The 23,668-nt window shown below is 48.1% G+C and overlaps 2 protein-coding genes across 7 annotated transcripts in view; one reads left to right on the forward strand and one right to left on the reverse strand.

Annotated features, from left to right (window-relative positions):
• LOC116441325 (serine/threonine-protein kinase pim-2-like) overlaps positions 1–21,371 on the reverse strand; it is a 24,180-nt gene extending 2,809 nt beyond the window's left edge. Inside the window, exons 1-6 of one of the 6 annotated variants that reach the window (XM_032103078.1) lie at positions 20,723–21,369; positions 20,600–20,650; positions 20,017–20,386; positions 19,289–19,410; positions 17,494–17,654; positions 12,528–14,554 (exon numbers count right to left, since the gene is read on the reverse strand). In XM_032103078.1, coding sequence (XP_031958969.1) covers positions 14,503–14,554; positions 17,494–17,654; positions 19,289–19,410; positions 20,017–20,386; positions 20,600–20,650; positions 20,723–21,310 — 1,344 coding nt within the window. In that variant the 5' untranslated portion in view covers positions 21,311–21,369 and the 3' untranslated portion in view covers positions 12,528–14,502. Of the gene's footprint in view, positions 1–1,056; positions 1,175–12,527; positions 14,555–17,493; positions 17,655–19,288; positions 19,463–20,016; positions 20,387–20,599 lie in introns of those variants that run through there. The other 5 variants (XM_032103076.1, XM_032103075.1, XM_032103077.1 and 2 more) reach the window with 5 other exon arrangements.
• On the forward strand, positions 2,730–12,525 carry LOC116441326 (TOG array regulator of axonemal microtubules protein 2-like). Its single transcript, XM_032103080.1, has 5 exons — positions 2,730–2,900; positions 3,766–3,834; positions 8,953–9,056; positions 10,418–10,622; positions 11,806–12,525. The coding sequence occupies exons 3-5, from the start codon at positions 8,956–8,958 to the stop codon at positions 12,253–12,255; spliced, it is 756 nt and encodes a 251-aa protein (XP_031958971.1). The 5' UTR covers positions 2,730–2,900; positions 3,766–3,834; positions 8,953–8,955; the 3' UTR covers positions 12,256–12,525.
• Positions 21,372–23,668: the final 2,297 nt, after the last annotated feature.

Here is a 23,668-nt window from a genome sequence, read left to right on the forward strand (position 1 = left end):
TTCAAAGCTGCACAAACCACCTGTGGGCAGTCACAGTCACCACTTAGGTATTCTTACCTCACATCCTGAGCCCATGTTTTCCTTATGCTTTGAAACCTGTCATGTGAGAACTGCCTGGTCTATACTAGAAGCCACCCCGGGGAAAAAAAGTCTCCTTCCTGTTAGTTTCCCTTCCCTCTTTGCTGTAGTTTTGGACTGTGTTTTTCACAAAGTGAATTTAGCCCAGGGACTAAATTTTTTGTGCTTGCAGGATAATTTAGAAGCAGTCAGGATTTAAGCTCTCACCTGGAAAAGATAAAAGTGATAACAGGAAAGGAATCTTAAGAATGACAGTCAAGTTTTTAAGTTACAGGAAGCCAGCTTTCACAGATGAGACAGAGATTCTTCAGGAAGCAGCGAATTCCTGAGTGGAGAAGCAGCATGCAGACTGCAACTCCTAGGGTCACAAGCAGAGCTCCGTACAGCTCTTTTTAAAGCTCTCACCTTTTTATAAAGCTCATCAGTGCTGTCATGCCTGTGAAACAGTTGTCAGGCATAAAACAGTGGTAATGGTTTGGTAGCCTGAAGTCAGGAAAGATGAGTAACAGTGGCCAGCCTGAGGGGGAGTGGCATAGTTACCACTCCTGCACATCCGGGACCAAATCTGGGCACATTTTTTATTAACGAATTATTAAAAAAGTATGGAAACAGATTCCTGAATATGTGGAGCCAAATGGAACAAATTATAACAGAGATGTTTCCTTTTGCAAGTATTTTTTTTTGCACATGCATTTTAAAAAAGCAATCAAAAGATAACAAGCTGCAAATGCCCAGTGACAAAAGGACCATAAATATAATACAAAGAGAGATAAAATCTGCCCAGCTTTTGAGTGAAATCAGAAACCTGCTCCAGACTTTGCAGGAATCAAGATGTTTGTGTTTATTTGAAATAGGCTTTAGATCTGAATGAATTTGAGTTTGCTCTTGGTGGTGGAGGAGAAAAATGTGAAAATTTTGCTCACTAGTATGGCTGACAAAACTTTGTACTGTTGAACCTGCGATGCAATGAAGACTTACCAAGTCAAGAAGGTAGAAAAGTAGCTGGTAGCCTTCCTGAAACCATTCTTGTGGGAGGCTCTTGGTGAGGGAGCTGTTCCATTGACTTCCAGCATGGCAGTAGCATCCTAGGGCTCACCTGCACATATATCCCAGATCAATTGCTTATCTACTGAGTATCCTTACACAAGATAGTCCCAACCCAAACCAGGAAGAACAGCTGTCACACAGGCTGAGCTGCATGAAAGGCATTTAGACTGGAAGCAGGAGACTGAATTACACACTCCATGCAGTGCATCTAGAAAAACATGCACCTGATTACTGAATCCATAAAGACCTGCAGTGAGACACCAAAGGAGTGCCAAAACAGAAACTTGCATGCAGGTTATATTTCAAATTTTCTCCCTACCCAGCTCCTTCCAGAGAGAAAGCCAGCTATGTCTTCATTTAGCACATTAATCTGTCAAGTAAAACAGCTACAGGCAGCTCTGTTTTCTTCACAATGCAACACCAAACCCTTTTTTCACAATCATACCCACTGACAGTGGAACACTGGTTATTTTGGACAGGAGGCATTCTGAGAACCTCCTCTTCCCTTATAGCTCTTCCAACTGAGTGGATAATGTTCAAGATTCTCTAAATCAAAGACATGTCTCAGCCTAATGAGGGATTGGGAGATGCTTTGTGTGGGGCCAAGGGAGGGAAGGAAGGAGATCTGCTCTGGGCTGCTTCCATATTCTATTTATGTGTTCAACCCAGAAACCATCCTTAAGAGAGCATTATGGAGGCCCTTCTTGCCCTACCCTCTGGTTCCTTTCTTTCACCACCTCACTTAGCTTCTGAAAGTTCTTGCATAATGACACAGCTTCACAAGGAAGCTGGAGGAGGCCAAAATTAGCCTGTTGTCAATTAAGAGGAAGAGGCGCCTCACTCACCCTCGGGCAGAGATCTGATGGACTGAACTCTCCCATGACCTGCGTGAACGCTCCCAGCCATAAGTCACGGAATTAAACACAGCAACAGTTCACTGCTCCATTTTATGACACTGCAGTGTTTTTAGCTAGGTCTGAGCTTGAAGCCTGCCTACCTGACAACACCTATGCCATGTAGCCAGAGTGGATGCTGGCCAGTCAGCCCAGCCAGACTCGGGCACTGCTGGGTATCTGCAAAAGCAAAACACTTCGTGCTCGAGTTCTCAAGTACTGAAGTCCAGGCTGGAGCTGCTGACATCCCACAAACTGGACTCTTCAAAGGCCAGGTGCAGATGTGGCCCTGTCTTACCAAGTCCCACCTCCAACGCCTTTGTGCCTCTTAGGGACTTTGTACCCCGCAGATCTATTTTTTTCCCCCATAAAAGGAGCGTAATAATCCTTGTCCGCCTCGGGGTGGTGGGGGGGGGGGAAGTGAATGAATGCTAACTTACATAATGCTTTAAGTGCAACCCTGCCGCCAAAACATTTTTCTAGGGGAGGAGAACCTTATTTCTTGGCGGCTTAAAGGGAGAGTGGAAAGAGGGGAGGTCGAGGGTGGGAAGGGAGGGTGAAGACTGACCCTTGAAGTGCCGTGGGCTGTGACGGACACGTGTAAGGCTGTCGCTCTCTCCCGCGGCTCCCGCCCGCAGCCCAGCCCCGTGTCCCGGCGCTCCGGGGCCGAGCGGCCCCGCACGGAAACCCGGCCGGGCAGAGCCGCCTTCTTCCCCGCCTTGTTCCCCGCGTTGTTCCCGCATACACACCGGCCGGCTGGAGCGGGAGAGCCTCCTCCACTCGCCGGGAATGGCTGGGGCGCGGTGCCGGCGGGGCAAGCACCGCCCCAGGGAGACTGGGAACAAGCCGTGTAGCTGAGCTGCTTACTCACGCAAGGCGAGGGTAAACAAAGGGCAGAGCCGGAGAGCTGGGGTACCGCAGGGGTAAGGAGTGGAAGGAAGTGGTGATTATGTGGATACGGAACGGGAAAAAAAGTTTAAAAGGTAGAATCATCAGTGAAGAAGCACTGGAAGGTAAATTCCCCAGCAGAATGGAAATCCTCCCTGGCTTTCCAGGATCGGCTGCTGGATACCGAACTCTAGGGTGCCAATAAAAGAAGGAAGTGAAGTGTTGGAGCAGGTTCAGAGAAGGGCTACGGTATCTCTCCTGTGAAGACAGGCTGAGAGAGTTGGAGATGTTCAGCCTGGAGAAGAGAAGGCTCTAGGGAGACCTTATAGCACCTTCCAGTACCTAAAGGGTGCCCACAAGAGAGCAGAAGGACTTTTTACAAAGGCATGTAGTGATAGGACAAGGGTGAATGGCTTTAAACTCACAGAATTTAGATTAGATTTGGATTAGATGTTGGGAAGAAATCCTTCACTGTGAGGGTGGTGAGGCACTGGAACAGGTTTCCCAAAAGAAGCTGTGGATGCCCCTTCCCTGGAAGTGTTCATGGTCAGGTTGGATGGGGCTCTGAGCAACCCGGTCTAGTGGAAGGTGTCACTGCCCATGACAGCGGAGTTGGAACTGGATGATCTTTACAGTCCCTTGCAACCCAAACCATTCTGTGATTCTATGGGAGAGGGTCAGGCCAGGGAAAACCAGACTGAGGGGTGCAGCCAGAGCACAGGAGGGAGCTTTTATGGGCTTTGCTGCATTTTAATCTATAGGAGATGATCAGACCAACTCATCTCAGTCTAAGAAACGTGAACATTTGTGTTTGCCAGCTGCTTGGTGCTTGAGCTGTTTCTTCTGGTCTTTCTTTCAGGTGGAAAGAGCCAGCAGATCTCCTGTACAGCTGACTCTGATGTAATCTGACCAAGATAACTGTAAGCAGGTGACCCTCCACCCACACTGTTATCCTGTTTCTAATGGCCATTATATTCCATTTGCTACGTTACCTTATACTAAGTGGAATACTTAGGCTTCTTAAAGAATTTAGGATTGAATGATAGATCTGTAACTGAAGTGATTTATTTGCATGTTACTGTAATTCTTAGAGAGCAATCCAGGAATGAAAAGGGGAGGTAAAAGAGAGGACAGGGTAATTTTTCTTCTAAAAAATTATAGTAATTTAGGTTTTCCTGTTACATTTAGATAAAATTTCTTGAAATTGATGCTGTTTGAAAAAGTGACCACCTGTGAGCTAACTCTTGAGCTCACTTTTTCATGGCCATATCTACAGCAGGGAGCTGGGGATTCAGTAACATTGCATGGGAGACATGGGAGCCTAAAGCACTGGATCTACAATACACATCTTGTTAACCAAAGTGTCACGCAATCTGGACAGCTGGAAATGCAGCACTGAGGGCCACGTTTTAAGATTACGAAATAAAATGAGTCTCAATTCTGTTGGGGTTGCGTTAAGTCTCAACCTCTTTTGGAATTAAGTGCCCGAGGCAGCTCTTGCTCACAAGTCACACCAAGTTGTGGATCCTTCTCCTATCCAGATCGCTGCTTCTGGAGCCCTCCTCTTCCTAATAGGATGTGAACTCTGCTTCTGTCCCTGATGTCCCCTGATGTCCCACCAGAGCATAAGGATATCTAGAGAGGAAATTCTTACTCTTTCCTGCTTAAGCTGCTCTGCTTTCTATGAAATCAGCTGGGCTGGAGATGACACCAAAGTACCTATTTTCATACTAATCTGGGTTGTGTGCCTTTAGCTACTAATACTTACGTCAGTCCTGTGTTAAGTACTTGTAAGTGATTGCATACCATAAAGCCTGGACCTCCAGGGACACTGCAACTATAAAAGGCATGCCAAGGGACACTTCATGTTACCTCACTACATTTGATTACAATCACTTCATTTCAGAATTTTCTTTCAGTTCTTTAAACTGAATTTCATTTCATTGTGAAGTCCACCCCAGTCAGTTTATTTCAGTTTGTTCTCTGACTTCAAGATTTTATTTCCTTTCATGAAAGAAAATGAAATCTTGTGATTTCAATGAGGATTAATTTGGCAAGGTGTACTAGTTTGAAAACAAACCAGTGGGAGGCACCAAGTCAGAATAACAATTTAATGGGGAAGTTAAAGAAAAGGAAAGAAAAAAAAAAACTAAAAGAAAACACTGTCAAACTGACAGAGTCAAGATACAACCTGAGTCCCTGTTAGGCAGGGTGGTGGTAGCAGTCTGGTAGAATGGTGGCTGCAGTCCTCTGAAGCAGTGATCCTGTAGAAAAAAAAGGGTCTGCTCTTCCTCAGAAGGTCCAGTGGTGGCTGTGTAGCTCCTGTCCTCTGGAAATCCAGTGGGAAGGGGTGTCTCTGGTGTTCAGCCTCAGCTTATATCCACGATGGGCTGCTTGGTTCCTCCCTCTGGGTGGAGCATCTCACAATGGGGTAATGAGTCATGAGGCAAAGTGTTGATTAGGCTCATTAACAGAAGATAGTCCAGAGGGAGTTATCTCTGAGTCATGTGGCAGGACAATGATGGGCAATTAACAGCAAGATAGTCTGGGGGGAGGAGGCAAGGAAACACTGCCCCACCTGGTTTCAACGGCTGATGGGGATGGTAATAGAATACACTGCAACCCAGGACACAACGTTCAGTCCATTTCCCTGCACTTCATGTCATCCCATGCCATGTTACTGTTTTCATTTCCTTTCAGAATTTTCTCTTTTTTTTTTTTTTTAGCATTTCCTTTCATCAATTTCTTCTCCTATCTCTTTGTTTGACTTCATTCCCTGAATTCAGGATTTCAATAAATATAATTTCAGCAAGTTTCGGCCATGAAATGAAAGGAAATAAAATCTTGAAATCAGGGAAAAAAGGGAAACAAACACACTGGAAAGGAGATATGATGACATCAAATTCAGGTAAAAAAAAAAGAAAATTTGGAAATGGAGTGACTACAATGAAATGGATTGGGATGAAATGAGGTGCAGTGAAAAGGACAGAGCCTTGCCAAAGTCATACTCATTGAAATCCCGAAATCAGGAAATGAAACAAATAAAGAGAAGAAGAAATTGATTAAATGAAATCCTAAGAAAAAACCCCAAAAATTCCAAAGTGAAGTGAAAGCCATATAATGGAATGGAATGGGATGACCTGAAGTGCAGGAAATGGCCTGAACCTTTCTGAATTAATACTCATTGAAATGGCGAGATGTCAATTCATGAAATGAAATGAAGAATTTCCTTTCATGAAAGGAAATCTTGAAATCAGTGAAGAAAGTGTAACAAACACCATGGAAAGGAGATATGATAAAAACAAAATGCAATTTTCAAAAAAGAAAATTGGAAATGAGGTGACTACAACCAAATGGATTGGGATGAAATGAGGTGCAGTGAAAAGGACCGAAACTTGCCAAAATTTTAATAACATAAATCCCGAAATCAGGGAATGAAGTCAAACGAAAAGACAGGAGAAGAAATTGATGAAATGAAATGCTTAAAAAAAAAAGAGAAAATTCTGGACCAAAGTGAAAACAATAAAATTGAAAAGCATGACATGAGGAGCAGCCTGTGGCCGAGAAGGGGTGCTGCCTCCTAAAATCACGAACATCGCGGGATTTCTCCCAGACCAAAGCTGCCAGCAACTAGGACTCTGGCTGCCCTTAGAGACCCAGACACCCCCTCTGACCCTGAGATACTGAGGGAATTAGGTTTTTTCCCCATGGAAAAGGGCCACCATTCACATCCAGTCGCATGTGGCCGACAGTGGTGTGCTGCTGGCTAAAATTGTGAAGGTCGCAGGATTTCTCCAAGAACAAAGCTGCTATCAACAAGGACTCTGTCTCCCCTTGTACCCAAGACACCACCTCTGACCTGCTTTCAAGACACTGAGAGGCTGAGGGTTTTTTTCCCATGGAAAATGGCCACCATTCATGTCCAGGTGCATGTGGCTGAGAGTGGAATGCCACCGCCTAAAATCGAGAACGTTGCAGGATTTCTCCCAGACCAAAGCTGCCAGCAGCTAGGATGGTGGCTGCCTTTGGAGCCCCAGACACCACCTCTGACCTCACCCAAGATACTGGGGGGGATGAGTTATTTTTCCCATGGAAAATGGCCACCATTCATGTCCAGTCATATGTGGCCGACAGTGGGGTGCCGCCTCCAAAATGGCGAACAGCACAGGATTTCTCCCAGACCACTGCTGCCAGAAACTAGGATTCTGGCTGCCTTTGGAGCCTCAGATGCCACCTCTCACTTGACCCCAAGAGACTGGGAGAATGAGGTTTTTTTCCCATGAAAAATGGCCACCGTTTGCATCCAGTCGCATGTGGAGGGCGGTGGGGTGCCGCCTCCAAAATGGCAAACAACGCACAAATTCTCCCATACCAGAGGGTTAGGGTTAGGGTTAGGGATGTGGTTTTTTGGGAGCCATTAGGGTTATTGTTTGGGTTCGGGTTAGTCTAATGTTGCTCACAGTGGGTTGCCACCACAAAAATGGCAAACGTTGCAGGATTTCTCCCAGAGCAAAGAGTTAGGGTTAGGGTTATGGTTTAAGGTTAGGGCTAGCATTAGGCTTAGGGTTAATTGGCCGCCATTAAGGTTAGTGTTTGGGTTAGGGTTAGCGTTAAGGTAAGGGTTACGAAAATGTTAAGGTTAGGTTTAGGGTTAGGGTTAATGTAATGGGTTAAGGTTAGGGTTAGGTTTCGGGGGTTAGCGTTAGTTTTAGGGTTAGGGTTATACTCCTGTGGATGGCAGTGAGTTGCTGTCTCAAAAATTGCGAACGTTGCAGGATTTCTCCCAGATAAAAGCTTCCACCAGGTAGGACTGTGCTTTTGCTTGGAGCCCCAGACGCCACCTATCAACTGATTCCAAAATAGTGGGGGGACGACGTTTCTTCCGATGGAAAATTCCCATGGTTCATGTACGGTCGCATGTGGCCAACAGCGGGTGCCACCTCCTAAATTTCGAACGTCTCAGGATTTCTCCCAGACCAAAGATCTAGGGTTAGGGTTTAGGGTTAGCATTAGGCTTAGGGTTAGGATTTATTGGCTGCCATTAGGGTTAAGGTTAGGGTTAGGTTTGGGTTTGTGCTTGGGTTAGAGTTAGGGTTGGGTCAGGGTTAGGGTTAGGGTTAGGTTTAGTCACGTGCCTGACAGTAGGTGGCCACCTCCAAAATTGTGGATGGTGCAGGATTTCTCTTAGACCTAAGTTTCCAGGAACAAGGACAGTGGATGCCTTTTGAGCCTCTGACACCACCTCTCCCTTGACCCCAAGACACTTGGGGAATGATGTTTTTTCCTACGGAGAATGGCTACCGTTTGCATCCAGTCACACATGGCTGACAGTAGTGTGCCACCTCCATAATGGCAAGTATCATAGGATTTCTCCCAGACCAAAGCTTCCAGCAACTAGGACTCTGGCTGCCCTTGGAGTGCCAGATGCCACCTCCAAACTGACATCAAGAAACTGTGGGGTACATTTTTTTTCCCATAGAAAAGGGCCAGCATTCCTGGCCAGGCACCTGTGGCTGGTCCATTGGCTTGCGGCCAGGAGTGGGTTGCTGCTTCTTAAAATTGCAAACAGTGCAGGATTTCTCCCAGACCAAAGCTGCCAGCAACTAAGACTCTGGCTCTACTTGGAGTACCAGATGCCGCTTCTTAACTGATATCCTCAAATGGTGGGGCTGAGTTTTGTTTCCCATGGAAAAGTGCCAGCCTTTGTGGCCAGGCTCGTGGCTGGGTGTGAGGTGCTGCCTCCTAAAATTGCAAACGGCGTAGGATTTCTCATTCCGTACCAGTTTGCATTATTCCCATTTATGCTCAAGACTAACGAATTTATGATTTTAGACTGCTGCTCAGTATGGTAGCACCCATATCCTGCCTTGGCTTATTGAAAGGAAAGAGTTGGCATCACTGAATCTCTGGCCTGTTTCCTTCTGTAAGTCAGGAAATGTTTGCCCAAGCCTTGGTAGCAACGATCCTGGTTATAACTTGTGTTTTAAATAGGTAATATCCTATTTTACATTCTAAAGATTCATGGGGTTTCTTTATGCCTTTGTAGGAGATGGAAATCCAGAAGGGTGAACACCCATCTGTCGAGAAGCCTGTGAAGAAGAGGAGCAATGGCTCGAAGAAGCCCCAGGCCACATTGCCTTCTAGTAAACAGTACTGAGCACTTTAGTTAGATGTGACAAAGCACGTGGCAAGCTTTACATGTCTCTTCCTCAGGAAAATCTTTCTGGTGGAGATGACCTGTGCCAGAGATTGTTTCCTTTCCCTACAAATGCTCTATGATAATAAATGTCTACTTCTACATTATGCTGAACACAACTTCTCTGGAGTGGTTTCCACAAAAAATGGGTGACAAAAAGACACCCATTGGTTGCAGCTCAGAAGATCCAGTGCAGTGGCAAGGACAGTGCTGTGGAGGCTGTGAGAGGGCCATGTCTCCGCTGCCTCACTTGGGACAAGTAAATTCAAGCAGGGCTTTTTTGATCTGAGTGCAGTCTTTTTCAGATGGGTGTTTTGATGAGAAGTCCCAGTCTAGAAGCAAGATGCCGTTCCCCAAAATAGCACTTCTTATGTATGTGGTTTGGCCTGCCTCAGTCATGGTTTTCTTACCCTCAGACAGTACCAAGATGAGTAGTAAGTAGCAAGCCAGTTCCTGAGCAACTTTGGTCAACAGGTGTCTCAATGTGGATGTTTTGTCTTGATATTCCTGTCCTTCATACTGTTTGCTTGATGGACAGCATGTTTGGTTTATTTCCCCCTGTGCTACAATCAGCATTTGAGACAGGAATTTGGTCCTTGCTGTCTCTTCCTGCCAGTGGGAGAGCTACTTGTACCTGTTGTCCTCTGATAACAGAGGGGATTTATTTAGCTCTGTCATGCTCAGCGCTGGCAGGAGAGTGACCACATGCCTCAGTAGCGTAGTCAGGATCTTCCCATGCCCATGGAAGAGACAGGCTGATCCAAGAGAGTTGTTCCCAGTGGGTTTGTTAAGCTGTGGATCTAGTCTCTAGGGAAGCAATCATGTGAGCGTAGTGCTGGGATGTCTGGCTTCTGTTTTTATCCCTGTTACGGATTTTCTGGATCCTTCAGATATGCCCCTATTCATCAGTCCAGATGTATCTGAGCTGCTTTTCCAGATTGTCATGCCTGGTGTAGAGACACTTCTCCAAAGGGATGAGTTTCCTTATAATAAGGCACACACCTTCCATATGATGAGGCATTTAAACTTGGAAGTAGCGTCTCTCTTTCCTCACAAAGCAGTGTGATGTGTACCCGGGAAGCTGTCTGGAGATAAGTGAGATGCATCTCATCCTTGGTTTTCCTGAGTAAGCACTGGTCAGAATGTTGCTTGCAGATTGTCTCCTGTAATGATTGTCATGAGGTCTCACGTTATTTTTCAGATCAGGATTTTCTAGCTTGAAATCACATCATTAGGACACCTCCCCAAGATGTTCTGCTCACAATTAACTGAAGGTATGATCACCAACAGGTCCTAATTTGGTTTTATTTTCCAGGGTGAAGTCTACCTCTGATGAATGCCTCCTACACCATCCAAAAGCCCAGGTCACGTTACCTCCGGCTGTGGAAGAAACGGAGCCGCTCCAGAAGCTGTACAATCTCCTGGAAGCCAAGGAGTTTAAGACATGGATGGAAGGAGTGGCACTCCTCCTAGACCTGTGCAAAACCAGCCCCCAGCTCATCTCCACTAACACTGTCCAAGTATGTAGGGTGTCTTCACTGTTCCTTTCCTTTAGCTCCTTTCCCAAGCCTGTAGCAGGAAAGTTAATTCAGTGTGTCTTGGCACTGCATCCTGGCTGTGTGGGACAGGCTGGTGCCTCTTACCCTGAAATATTTAATTCAGGTCCACGCTTCAGGACAAGTTCTTTCAGTCCAGATGTATTTGTCTGGCAGGTGCCTATTGATGCTGTTCATCAGATGAGGACAGAGTTTTCTGCTGGTGTAACTTCTGCTGTCTCCTACTCCCACTTGGGTTAAGTGAAGGGAATCCAGCCACTGAAAGCGTGGCAATTATTCTCTAGACAAAAAAATGGGTTTGGATGGGGAAGAGAAGTATCAGGCTGGGTTGGTTTAAACCGATTTTTTTTTAAAGGATACTTCTGTAAACTCCGACTTGTCTTGCACAGGCACAACTCCGGCTACTCATTTCCATTGTCATCCCTATTCCTCTTGGTAAAGATGGTGCTCACCCTTCTTGGGGGGCCTTTTTTTCTCTTTGGAAAAGGAGGAAAATGGCTAGGGACAGATCTCTTCCTTCTCCTCCCAGTAGCTGCTTTTTCCCTTTGTCCAGAAAATGGTGCCTGATAATGTGGCTGTCAAGGGACTGAACCTGCTCTAATGAGAGCGGTACAGCACATTAAATTTCAGAAGTCTACCTGCTGGGTAGACAAATGGTCTGGATCCTGGAAGAGTTGATCAGAGCCCTGCACTTCTCCAGACACAGGTTCTGAGACAGACGGAACAAAACCTGGATCTCCTCCAGCCACAGTTTTGGCAAAATCGTAACTGCCCTCAGAACTTGAGGCAACTGTGTAGAAAAACGGGCATTGTAAATATCTGGTTCCATACTTCGAAAGCAAAGATACTGCTTTGCATCAATAAATGGGATTAATTTAATGACTTACATGTGGAGAGAAACACCATAGGAATTATTCTGTCCCCACCCAAGCCTCTTAAAAATATATGAAAATCTTTAAACCAGCATGAGGTCGCGCAACCATTCCAGTGAGTGGCCCACAGGAAAACAGGGAAATTGTGCAAGCAAGTGCTGACCTGACAGGAAGGATCACCTTCATCTTTTACATTGCTGAGTGCTCATTTCTACATCCCTTCCTCAAACAAGGACATTTTAATCCAGCTTTCATGTTGTTTGTTCTCTTCACAGATTTTTGATTATTTTGTCCTGAGAATTGGTGATACACATAAAAAACTGAAGCAGAAGGTGCTGGACATGCTGGCTGAAATCCTAGGCATCCTGAAAGATGCCTTAAACCCAGTGATCATCTGTTTGGTTGAAGGAATAACAAACAACCTAAACTCAAAGGACCCCGGGGTTTATGCCACAGCTGTGAAAGCGCTGGAAGAATCCATGGCTCATTTAGGAAAGGCTGAGCCCTGGCATGGACTCTCCTCAACTGTGTCTCTGCCTCTGCGAGTCAAGAGAACGCTGAGTGCCTTGACAGCTGTTGTTGTCTCTGGAAACCTCCAGCTGACATCCACCAGAAGCTGTGCAGGTGCAGTCCTTATGCACCAGTCCCCCAACAGGCTTGAATGTACATCAGCATTTCCCAAAAGTCCCAGGAGCCCTTGGCTCTGTGCTGCTTGTCTGCTTTGACAGAGAAGGCGCTGAAGAGGAAGTGCTGGACTACAGCTTTGCTAGAATTCAGAGATAAAGGGATTTTTGGAGTTTGCTCGGGCTCCATTCAACTTCCCAAATGAATAGCTTTACTGTTGGCATGAAGGGACACTGGCTCATCAGAGCTTCTGCAGAGCAGCCTCCTGGAAGGCTCTACATTATAGGCATTAACTGTCTATTTTCCACTGTACTAGTTTGAAAACAAACCAGTGGGAGATCGCAAGTCAGAATTATAATTTAATAGGAAAATTAAAATAATGCAATAGTACAAGAACACTGACAGAGTCAGGATACAACCTGACACTCTGTTAGTCAGGGTGGTGGTAGCATTCTTATGAATGATGGATTTTCATCAGAACCTGGCAACCACGAGGACTTTGCTGTCACAAGGTTACAGTTTGCACTGGGCTCAGAAGTGTTTTTCCCTAAGGCAGAGAAAATTGAAATGTGAAGTTCAAAAGCTTCATATGACTATGAAAAGAAAATGTAAAATCATTTCTGGAAAGGCAGCATTGTCAGTGATCATGCAGTCAACCAAGAGCTCAAGCTGAACCCATAACTGCTTGTTCCAGCTAGGCAGGAATTCAATATGCTGGCAAGCACTGGTCCATGGTACCAAATGATCCCATACCCGTGAGCTGAGTGGCACCCAGGCTGGAGTATAAATAGATTTGAGGAACCCTTGTCACTTGTTACTGGCCTCACAGTCCGCTCATCCTTCTGCAAACAAGTTGCAAACAACGCCGTTGGACTGCTGTCCTGGGTAAATATACATACAGATGCCTTTTCCAAAGCAGTGCCTCTTTTCCCAGTGAAATACACGTCCTCTTCTTACCTATGGAATTGTGATTGAAGACACCTCTGAGCCAGATCTGTCTGACATTGCAAAGGAGCAAAGCTTTGGGATTTGGGCACATTCTCTTTGTTGCTTTGCTCAGGCCTTTTTTGAGCACAGAATACATCTAGGCAGAAAACTTTAGACTACACAGGATCTTTTGGGTCCATTGCCCCCCAAACATGTCAATAGGTGGCCCCTTTGTAATGCCAAATAACAAGCAGCAGCACAAATGACATGAAGAAAACACAGCAAAAGAGGAAGAGGAGAGGCCCTGTGGGGAAGGGATATGGTGAGACACTGGCATGTTCAGTGGGCTGCACTCCCATAACCTCACCACATCTCCTCTAGGATAGCACGTCCTGGTCTCGCATTCTCTGCTTGATTTATTTAAATTTATTTTATTTAAAATTAAAAAAACATATCATCAAAATAAAATATATACAATTAAAAATGTATCATCAAAATTTAAAAGATACAATCAAAACATATTTATTTAAAAATACATCTAAATATCAGAACATATGTACATGCATAACTATAAAGCCTAAAGCATAAGTCCTGTTCTTCAAACACTCTTTGGACAAACAGCACCTTCTCTCTGAGCTCAAGGAAAGAGCTCTTCTAGACAGGAGGCAAGGGCTTTGAGAGAAGGAGCATGGAGGGAGATACCAGGGAAAACTTCTTGGCAAGAGTGTAGCCAGCCAGGCATGCAAAGTGGAGACACAAAATACAACAGAGACCACAGTGCAAACCTAAAGCATCTGAAACTACATATTTCATTGGAGAGGTTTCCTGGAAACTTCCAAAGAGCTGTCCAGGGAAACATGCTCCTGCCAGCAGCCACTTGAGGCAGGCCAGGGAGACACCCTGACCCACTTGCACAGAGCCAGCACAGGAACAGCCTGGCCTCTGGGCTGCCCTGGGACAGCAGGGAGCCCAGAGGCCTGTGCTTTCCAGGAATGGCTCAGCTGCACACGCACCCTCCTGCTCCTCTCCCGGCCCCACAGCTGAGCAGCCCTACAGCTCCACGGGGCACTGGGAGCAGCACAGCTGATTGCAGGGGGCACATGCAGGGCAGAACTGTTCCCTGGCAATGTGCCCAGGCTCTCTAGGCTGGCACAAGAGCCTTCCTCCCGCCAGAGAGCGGCCCAGCTCCCGCCTTACCTCTTTGTGCGGCTGAGCCATGCTCAGCCTTCACCTTGTGCTCCCTGGCAGTGACCCCGGGGGCAGCGCTGCTCGGCTGCCCCTGCCGGGGCTCCTGGGCCAAGGCCCCCTGAGCAGGCTGCGAGCGGAGACCTGCACTGCCAAGCCTGGGGGTCTGCACAGCATCCTTGCAGCCAGCCAGGGGCGGGAGGGCACCAGGGTGGGGAGGCCGCACAGGGCCCTCCTTAGGCATGGTCTCCATCCACTTCTTCCTTGAGGTTTTGTCTACAGAAGAAGCTGTAGATCAGGTACAAGGGAAGAAGTGAGTTAATTGAACTCCCACCTTTACACTCAACCTATCTGAAGGGTGAGGCATTGAAGAGGTTTTTGAATTATTACGAAGACTGCTTTGTTTTTTATTTTTCATGAAACTAGCATCACTGTAATTCCTCTGAACAGTATGGAGCTAGCAAGCCAGGAGAGAGAGGTTCCACTACTTTGCTTATATGTTGCTTGTTGCCCATCCACTACTATAGGATCTTTTCCCTTCCAAACATTTGGCAAGCCGCAATGGTCTCTAGAATTTGACAATTACACCTAGGAAGTAACTGTTCTCAAAAGCTACTTTTCAAGGCCTTTATTTCTGTAACTCCCACTCATTTCTGGATTGAGTTTTGTTGGTTGTTAATATTTTCCTTCTTTTCACAAAAAGGAAATGCTGGGACACAAACAATGGCACCATGTGTTAGAAGTAAAAGCTTTGCATTCCCCATGTCCCCAGTATTCAGAGAGCCTGTATTTGCAGGAAACAAATTGGTCATCCAAAAGTTCCACTTTTACTCTACTTCATTGTTACAGGGGGTTACTTCCTGCATTCGTTCCTGCAGAAACACCCAAACCCAACATAAACATGACCTGCCTCAAAACATTTCTGATCTTGGCAATTCCTGACAATTCAAAATTTCCTTAATGGAAATGGCACAGGGCAGATCATTCTGAAATACTCTCCAACAGAGCTGTTAGAACTCAGAGAACTAATCATTCTTTACATGACTTCACAGATGATAAAATCATGTGGCAGCCAAGCAGTAAAAAAAGACGACCTTTACTTAAATCTGTTTTTTTTTTCCTGTAGAAGTCAAGTCAATAATAGAGACAGGTAAGGTTTAATGAGATAGCTCATTTCTAGTCCAGAATTAATCCAGCAAAAATGTCACCTTACTTACTGAGCAATTCTTCTCCCCAGCTGCATTCAGCATTCCAGCTGCATATCAGCAATTAAGGAATCATTCCAAAGGGGCCTTGCCCAGGATTTGGCAGAACTAACCCTGAGGCAAGGGACCAGTGGGTATGATCCCTTTTTCTGCATCAGCAAAATTGTTTCTTCAAATCTCATCTCTCCTATCATTCCATGCCCAGAGATGGCAAAGGAACAACAACACTGGCATTGAGGCTTTGAACTTGAAAGCAGGGACTGACACACATGCACCAGACACCTCATTTGGCCTGGCACAACTCTTCTTGTCAGGGATCAGGCAAGGCAGGGAGGGGGGACAAGGCAGAAGGCATCTCCTCCCCCAGCCTCAGCCTGCAATACTGACACGGGCAGAGAGAGTCGGGGAAGAGATTTGACATCTTGAACCTGCCATAGGTGGCTTTAGGCTTGTGCTGTCAGAGGATGACAAACTCTGATCCTGCATAGGCTGCATCCATTTGGAAGTCTCCTTCCCCTTAACTGGAACATTCACAAGGCCTTTCTGTCTAAGGAGGTTTCCCTATTTCTCCCCGTGCAAAACCAGGCAATGTCCATGAATCTCCTTCAGATCTCAAAGGGTTCAGCACAGAAACTGTCCCAAGGGAAGGTGTCCTCCTTCAAAGGCAGGAGGAAGGAGTGGGAACATTTCTCCTTTCATGCTAAATGTCTTCTTTTCTCTACTAATTATGACCTTAGAAAGGGTGCAGGGAGATGAAAGGCATGTGCAGAATGGAGAGGAATTTTTTCTTTTCCTGTGGCGCATTTCCCGAGCCCCAAGGTACCAGTGCAGCTCCTGGAGTAATTTTCACTGCACCACCGGAGCACACTCCCAGTGACCAGGCTCTGGGAGAGTGCACTGAGCCCATCAAGGAATTGAAAGGAATTTGAAGACATTTAAACCAGGATGGTTTTCAACCAAACTGCCACAATGCCACCCCTGGGTCAGCATTCCAATGGTCAGTTTAGGACAGACATGCCCTGTACCTACCTGCATGTTCAGAGTTCTTCTCTTTGCTTCTGCTGCTGGATCTTGGCCTTGAGAAAAGGGAGGACAAAAGAACATATGAGGTAGAAAGAGAAGGGCATGGAATGTGTGTAGCATCAAAGGAGGCAAACCTTCTTAGCATGGTTCCCCTGATGAAGGAGGAAATGCAACACATAAACCCAACACGATGCAAAGCTGAGGAATTGTCCTTAAGCTTTCAGGTGCTGGAGTCCCACAGAGCTTGCCAAGCTCCGGCTGAAACACAGCAGTCATTCTTCAACTTGCATCAGACCTGCCCAGTTCTCTCCTTTTGGAGCCAAGTGGCTCCTACAGCCTCTGTGAAGCAGCAAGAGCTGCTGAGCTGAGACACAAGTCTGTATGGAGGGCAGCTACTTTTGTTCTCCTGCCCAAGCTTGACTTTGCCTGCTCATGCCTTACACTGGTGACAGTCTCGGGCTACATGGGGTCATAGCACTGCTCTCTCCTGAGAATGACAGTACACCTCCTTGCTCTTTCAAGAAGAAAAGGCTTTTTCAAATTCATCTGCTAGGTAAGGATATTCCGATTGCACTTTAAAAGCCCTACGGACGCTTTTCAATTGGAGTGATACTTCTGGGACTCCTTCTTTATCCTTGTCACTAGGATAAGCTTGACAGCTACATTTTCTTACACATATCCAAGCCAATATCTTTCCATCAAGTACGGTCCTATAACTCTTCTCTAGCACCTTGCCCTCTTTGATCTTAAGCCCCAGATCTAAATATTAAACATCTCTTGGATTATACATCTATACCCCAAATTTTATCTGGGATCTCATTTCACAGTGGAGGCCCAGGCACAGAGGAGTTATGCCTGATGTTTACAGAAGCAGCACCTGAATTTGCAGACACAATTGCAGACTTCAATAGCGAATGTTTGCCCTAACATATTCTCATGCCTGCAGAAGTTGACAGTCAAGGATCAGAATACACTGCAGCAGCAGACACCTTGGCTTACCTCATCTCCTGGGACTCTTGGAAATCCAGCTGCAGAGAGCTTGAGATAGACACTGCAGCACTGCCAACAGGGGGACTCATTGCCTTGTGTATAGGGGGAATCAAAGGCTGTCCCAAGGAACCCTTCTTCATATCCCCACCACTGGAATACAGCAAGGAAGCCTGGAAAGAGTAGAACATTATTAATATACATTCCTACATAAATTAATACAATAATTTCACTTTATGTATAATATATTAATGTTATTATATATTATTATAATAGTACTCAGCTTAAACATCCAGCCCTCCCCCTTTGATGCCTTAAGAAGTTTAGCCATGCTCTTAGCTGGAACTTGTTTGGAAAAGTCAAACTGATGGAGAAGCTTGGCCTAGGACGGGGAATGGAACGGGAAGTGATGAGGGAGAGACCATGTCCCACATTTGCCAGCTCTCTCCCTGTGCTCACTTCTCTTGCCTCTTCTCTGGAAGTATGGACATTCTCTTCTGGCATCCACATGTCTGGCATCAAGATATTCTGGGATGCCACTGCCTCTACTGGCCTTTTGGATGGTATGGGAATAGGTTTAGATCTCTATTCTCCCCCTGTCCCTAAAGCACCTAACAGCCAGTGCTGATCTCCAGCCAAGTCCCCACAAAGCCATCCTGCAGGATGTCCAAACCTACTTTTCTCAAGCCCCACATTTCTGCTGCTGCTTCCCTTCCCTTGTACAGTTCCCCAGCAGCCTTTGAGCCCCGATGCTGCTGAGCTCTGGGCATGCTCGGTGCTCTCCAGCTCCCACACATCCATCATCTCAGGCTCACTGGCATTTAGGAAGTTCTGCAGAGCTCCCTGCCCTGCTGCTCTCTGGAAGGCCTCTGCCTGCCCAAGTTGCTCCAGGGCCCCCATGCCATGTCTAGCAAGGGGGGTGGAGGCAGTGGGGGCAGATGCACACCCTTCCTTAGTATCCCATCATTTCTGGCACAGCTGAAGAGCCAAATCAGGTCCTGTTCAAACTTCAGTGGAAGGATCAGTTCCTGTCAGGGATACGCTGGGCCCTTTCTCAGCAAGGCTGGAATCAAGTACACAAGCCTTGGGTTGGACATTCTGTTTACCAAAGCTGTTGTTCATCTGCCTCCTCCTGCACCCCACGGCAAACCCAAAACAACTGCAGGTCCTGGCCCTGCTGCAAAGGCAATCGTGGGGGTGGGCTCTGGGCTGCTCTCCCCATGGCCACCTGCCATCCCTTCCCTCTGGACAAAGCCATGCCAGAATGCACAAAGCTGCCCAGAAGCTGATGAAGTCTAGAAATAGCATCAGAGACAACTGGGCACAAGGGCATGGCTGTACCACTCAAAAGCTGACACAACCTGGAACTGACTTTGCAGGACTGCCTGTTCCAGCAAACACCTTTCTCCGTCCAAACCGGACACAGCTGACAGAAAACACCACCAAGACACAGAGATGGTTCACAGATACCTGTAATTTACGAAATGCTAAAGGATTGCTTGCCCAGACTGGCCAACTTTAACTGCTCTGACTGCTTGTTGGTGTTTTCTCAGCCATAAGACAGAGGAGGAGCCACAACAGAGCCCAGAAACCATTCAGGGACCTCCCCTGCTATTGATACACGCTGAGGACATGAAGTCAGCACTACACACCCATTGCAAAAACAGCCTGAAGCACAGTGTCCAGCTGAGCTCTTCCTTGGCTCAGCTGCTTCCCTGGGCTCATACCACAGGAAAAGGTCTCAGAGCTGTGCCTACAGCACATAAACTGAAAATCTACCACACAGAACTTAACTTGGTCTCCTTACCTTACACCCTTTTCCTTCTGACATCAGTTCCTGGTTCTTTGCATCACTATTGTCACAGCCTGTGCCATTTTTCCCATTCTCCTGCTCTCTGTTGCACACGGGGCTTGGAGGAAGGAGAGCTCCTCCAGATGGGAGGCAAGGCTTTAGTGGGTAAGTGCACATAGGAAGTGCAGCCTTGAAAAATTGCAAACATCACAGGATTTCTCCCAGACCAAAGCTGCCAGCAGCTAGGACTCTGGGTGCCCTTGGAGCCCCAGACACCACCCCTGACCTAACCTCGAGACACTGGGGGACTGCATATTGTTTCCCATGGAAAAGGGCCACTGTTTGTATGAAGGTGTATCCCCACCTTGAGACACCCAGGGCGGGAAAAAGAGCTGGCCCCGGATGATGTCCTCATTGGTGTGGAAAGGAAGGTGCCCACAGACCAGCTCATAGAGCAGGATGCCCAGGGACCAGATGGTGGCTGGCTGGCCATGGTAGCAGCCAAAGAGGATCCACTCCAGCGGGCTGTACTCTGACATGCCCATGGAACACGAGCACAGGTCATCAGGCCCGTGCTGCTCCCTCCCAGCCAGCTCCTGTTCCACAACAGGCAGCCCCTGCCCCGCCAGAAAGCAACTTGGCTGCAGCCAGTTGAAGAAAGATTCCTCCTCCCTCTCTCTTCCCCCTCTGCCAGCAAAGGGGGGAATCTCTGCTGCCCGGCTGGGCCCCGCCTTTGGGCTCACCTGACATTCGGGTGTAGAAGGTGTCCTGGAGGACCGTGCCGCACACGAAGTCGATGAGCTTTGTCTCGCCGGTGGCCAGGTCGACGAGGACGTTCTCGGCCTTGATGTGGCGGTGCAGGACGCCGCGGCTGGTGCAGTGCCGCACGGCCTCCAGCACCTGGCGGAACAGCCCCCGCGCCACGGGCTCCGTCAGGAACGCCCGCTCCTCCAGGAAGTACCAGAGGTCCTGACAGCGCTCCGGACGCTCCATGACCAGCGCGAAGCCGTCGGGCAGCTCGAACCAGTCCAGGAGCCGCACCACGCCGCGGAAGCCAGGGCGCGACACCATCCAGAGCAGCGCCAGCTCCAGGGGCACAAGGGCGCCGCTGTGCTGCGGGGGGGACCGCGATGCCCTCAGCGGGGCCGATGCTGCGCCGAGCCTTCGGCACCCCGGCCCGGCCCCACCGCCGCTCGCCATTGCCCGGCCCGGGACGCTCCGCGGCCCCCGCTCACTCCACGCTCGCTCCCCTCGCAGCGTCCCGGCTCCCTCCCTCCCGGGCCTCGCCCTAGCCCCGCCCGCCACGCCCCGCCGGCTTTCACTCACCAGCCGCGCCCACTCCGGGATGCGATCGCGGGACACTCGCTTGATGGCCACCTGCAAGTCAAGGCGAGCGGCGGGCTGAGCTCGCCTCCCGCCGCCCCCCTCCGACCCGGCCCCACCTCTTACCGGGGCGCCGTCGGCGAGCCGGGTCCCGGAGTAAACGCTGCCGCAGCCGCCGCTCCCCAGCAGCGGGCCCTGCCGGTAGAGCTGCTCCAGGGGAGGCTTCTCCGCCCGTGCGGGCGGCACCGCGCTCTTGGCATTCTGCCCGGGGCCCCCGGGCGCTGCTGCTTCCCGAGCCGCCCCGGGCTCCGGCGGCTCGGGGCCGGCGGCCGAGCTGACGAGCGGCCGAGCTCGGACCGGGGAAGCTGCCGGGGACAGGGCAGGAGCCGGGCGGCAGCGAGGCGGCTCCGGGCGGAGCTGCCGGAGGGGCCTCGTTCGGGGCCGGAGCCAGCGCCAGGCGGAGCCAAAAGACGGTGCTGTTCCGCCGGTACCAGAGCGAGCGGCACTTCCAGCGGCGCCGCTGCCAGTACGGAGAGAGCCCGGCGGAGGCGGCACCGCCGAGGGACGGCCTGAGGGACGCGGCCTGAGCCGGGCCGGGAGAGGCGGAGACAGGGACGGGGCGGGGCGGGAGTGGAGTGGAGGGAGTGTGAGAGGGAGAAGGGGACGGAGGGCGAGCGAAAATCGAGAGAGGTGGCGCCGCCGGAGCGACTCCATTCGTCCGTTCCCTCCGCGAGCCCAACGGAGGAGCCGGAGCGCGCCCCGCGGAAGGGAAGAAGCAAACAAGCAAACAAATAAATGCCTATGAAAGAAATAACCATATAAATCAGTACATAAATAAATAGAAGTGTTGACTTATAGCTTTCTGCTTCTTTCTACCTTTCTGAAGCATTTCACTAGGAAGAGTTCCCCGTCCTGATAGTTGTGCGAGAGGGGACAGGAGTGCAGCGTTTAGTTTTCAAGTAGAAAAGGCAAGTCGTGTCAGTAGTCATCTCTTTTCATCCCCTGTTTAGACAGCTGCAGCTTGCAAAAAGACAGTCTGCAATGTGGAACTTGGTCAGGTTTCTTTTTCTGCCAGAGGATGAGGAGCGGAAGTATCCCAGAATCACGGAGTCATGGCACGGTTTGGCTTGGACGGGACCTGAAAGATCACGTCGTTTCAACCCCCCTGCTGTGGCTTGGGACCCCTTCCACTAGATCGGCTTGCCTAGAGCTCCATTCAGCCTGCCCTTGAACACTGGCAGGGATGGGGCATCCACACCTTCTCTGGGAACCTGTTCCAGGAGAGTCTTTTTTCTGAATACCTCATCTAAACCGACTCTCTTTCCGTTTGGAGCCATTCTCCCTTGTCCTGTCCCTGCCTGCCTTGTACAAAGTCCCCCAAGAGGGACTTGTACAAAGTCCCTCTCAGCTTTTTTGTAGGTTGCCGTCAGGTACTGGAAGGCCGCAGTTTGCTCAAGCCTAAGTCTCTTTTCCAGGCTGAACAAGCTCAGCTGTCTCAGCCTTCCCTTGCAGGAGAGGTGTTCCAGCCCTTGGATCATCTGGTTGTCCCTCCACCACACCTGCTCCACCCATGTCCCTGCCATCTGTGCTGGGGAACCGAGCAGAGCTGGATGCAGCGCTGCAGGTGGAGTGTCACCAGAGTGGAGGGGCAGAATCCCTGTCCTCCACCTTCTGGCCATGCTGGTTCTGAGGCAGCCCAGAATATGGTTCACAAATATCAGACATCTCCTGGGAAATCTTTTTGCAGTTTTGTGCCCCAGCCCCCAGCAGACTCTCAGACACGTGCCTGTGACAGCAGAGCATCCTGTTCCCCCAGGGAGGCCTTATTTACAATGCAAGGTGAGAACACACAAAGTTAATCTCAAAATTCCAGTGTTTTTTAGGGAACGTTGAAACAGGTGAAATAGACAATATTTTTTTACAACAGTCTTGTATCCCGTGGGCTGATATATTTTTGTGACTTTACTGAGATTGCATTGCTACAGCCACATTGATTTCCACAGAATCGTTTCTTATTTGTATTCCCGTAATTGGGCCAAGAAGGATCAAACGTTCCTTTGAAACCATCTTTTCATTCAGCTGTAGATTTTCATGCTCTTCCACATCAGAGTTTTAGACTAACCATACAGATGTACAGACAAGGACTGCTGAAGGTGTAATGTCCTTCTCGATCGTTTTCAGATTTGCATTTCCACAGATTCAGTCTTATTTGCTGCTAAGACTTGCAATTCCCATTTATTTTTGTGGGAATTTGGAATTTCTGGCCCGGCAAAGTTCCATTCCCTGAAGGCCATGTTAAGCAGATATAAACACGTGCAAAAAATTGCTGTATGACTCTAATGTCCATCTTCTGTCTACAGTATCAGTTTGCTTTCACAGTTTTGATAAGATTATAAAATCAGAAGTTAGAAAGAGCATGAAATAGTTCTGCTTTGGGTCTTTGCATCATCATTGTATTTGAAGAACTTTGCAGGAGCATAATCTCTCTTGCCAGTAGAAAGGCTTTTCTATTATAGTTACAGCATGGTTTAGTGTTTCGTTTTTTTTTTTTAAAGCAGCGTTGCCAAAAGCAAATGGTTTGAAATTTTATGTCACTTTGTGTTCCAACTTTTTTCTCATTCTCTGCTCATTAATTTCTACCTATATTCCTAAGTATCTGCCATGTACTAGAGTACTTCTGACAGGAATTTACTTCATTTGATTCTAAGGTTTAGGTAGTTCTCTTTCTGTGATACAGAAATACATTAATTCCTTTGAAATACAGGAGAAATACAGAAATTCTTTTGAAATACAGGAGAAAGAAGATCCTTAGTCAGGCTGACTAAATCTAGCAATACACAACTCCCACAGGGAATGCAAGCACTATAAGGAAGACTTCGGAGAATGTTGTCCTAGGAAGAGCAGAAAAGCTCATGTGTGCACAGTTCAAGCCTCAGGGATCTCCAGACACACGGGGCATGTGAACATCTGATTATGTAGAGGGAACAAGATGCTGTATGTATCTGTCCCTGTTTATATGTTGGACCATGTTCCCACTGGTTAACATATGATCAGCCATGTTTCTCACCCTTT

This window comes from Corvus moneduloides, chromosome 3, assembly GCF_009650955.1.
Source record: "Corvus moneduloides isolate bCorMon1 chromosome 3, bCorMon1.pri, whole genome shotgun sequence".
Lineage (NCBI taxonomy): Eukaryota > Metazoa > Chordata > Aves > Passeriformes > Corvidae > Corvus > Corvus moneduloides.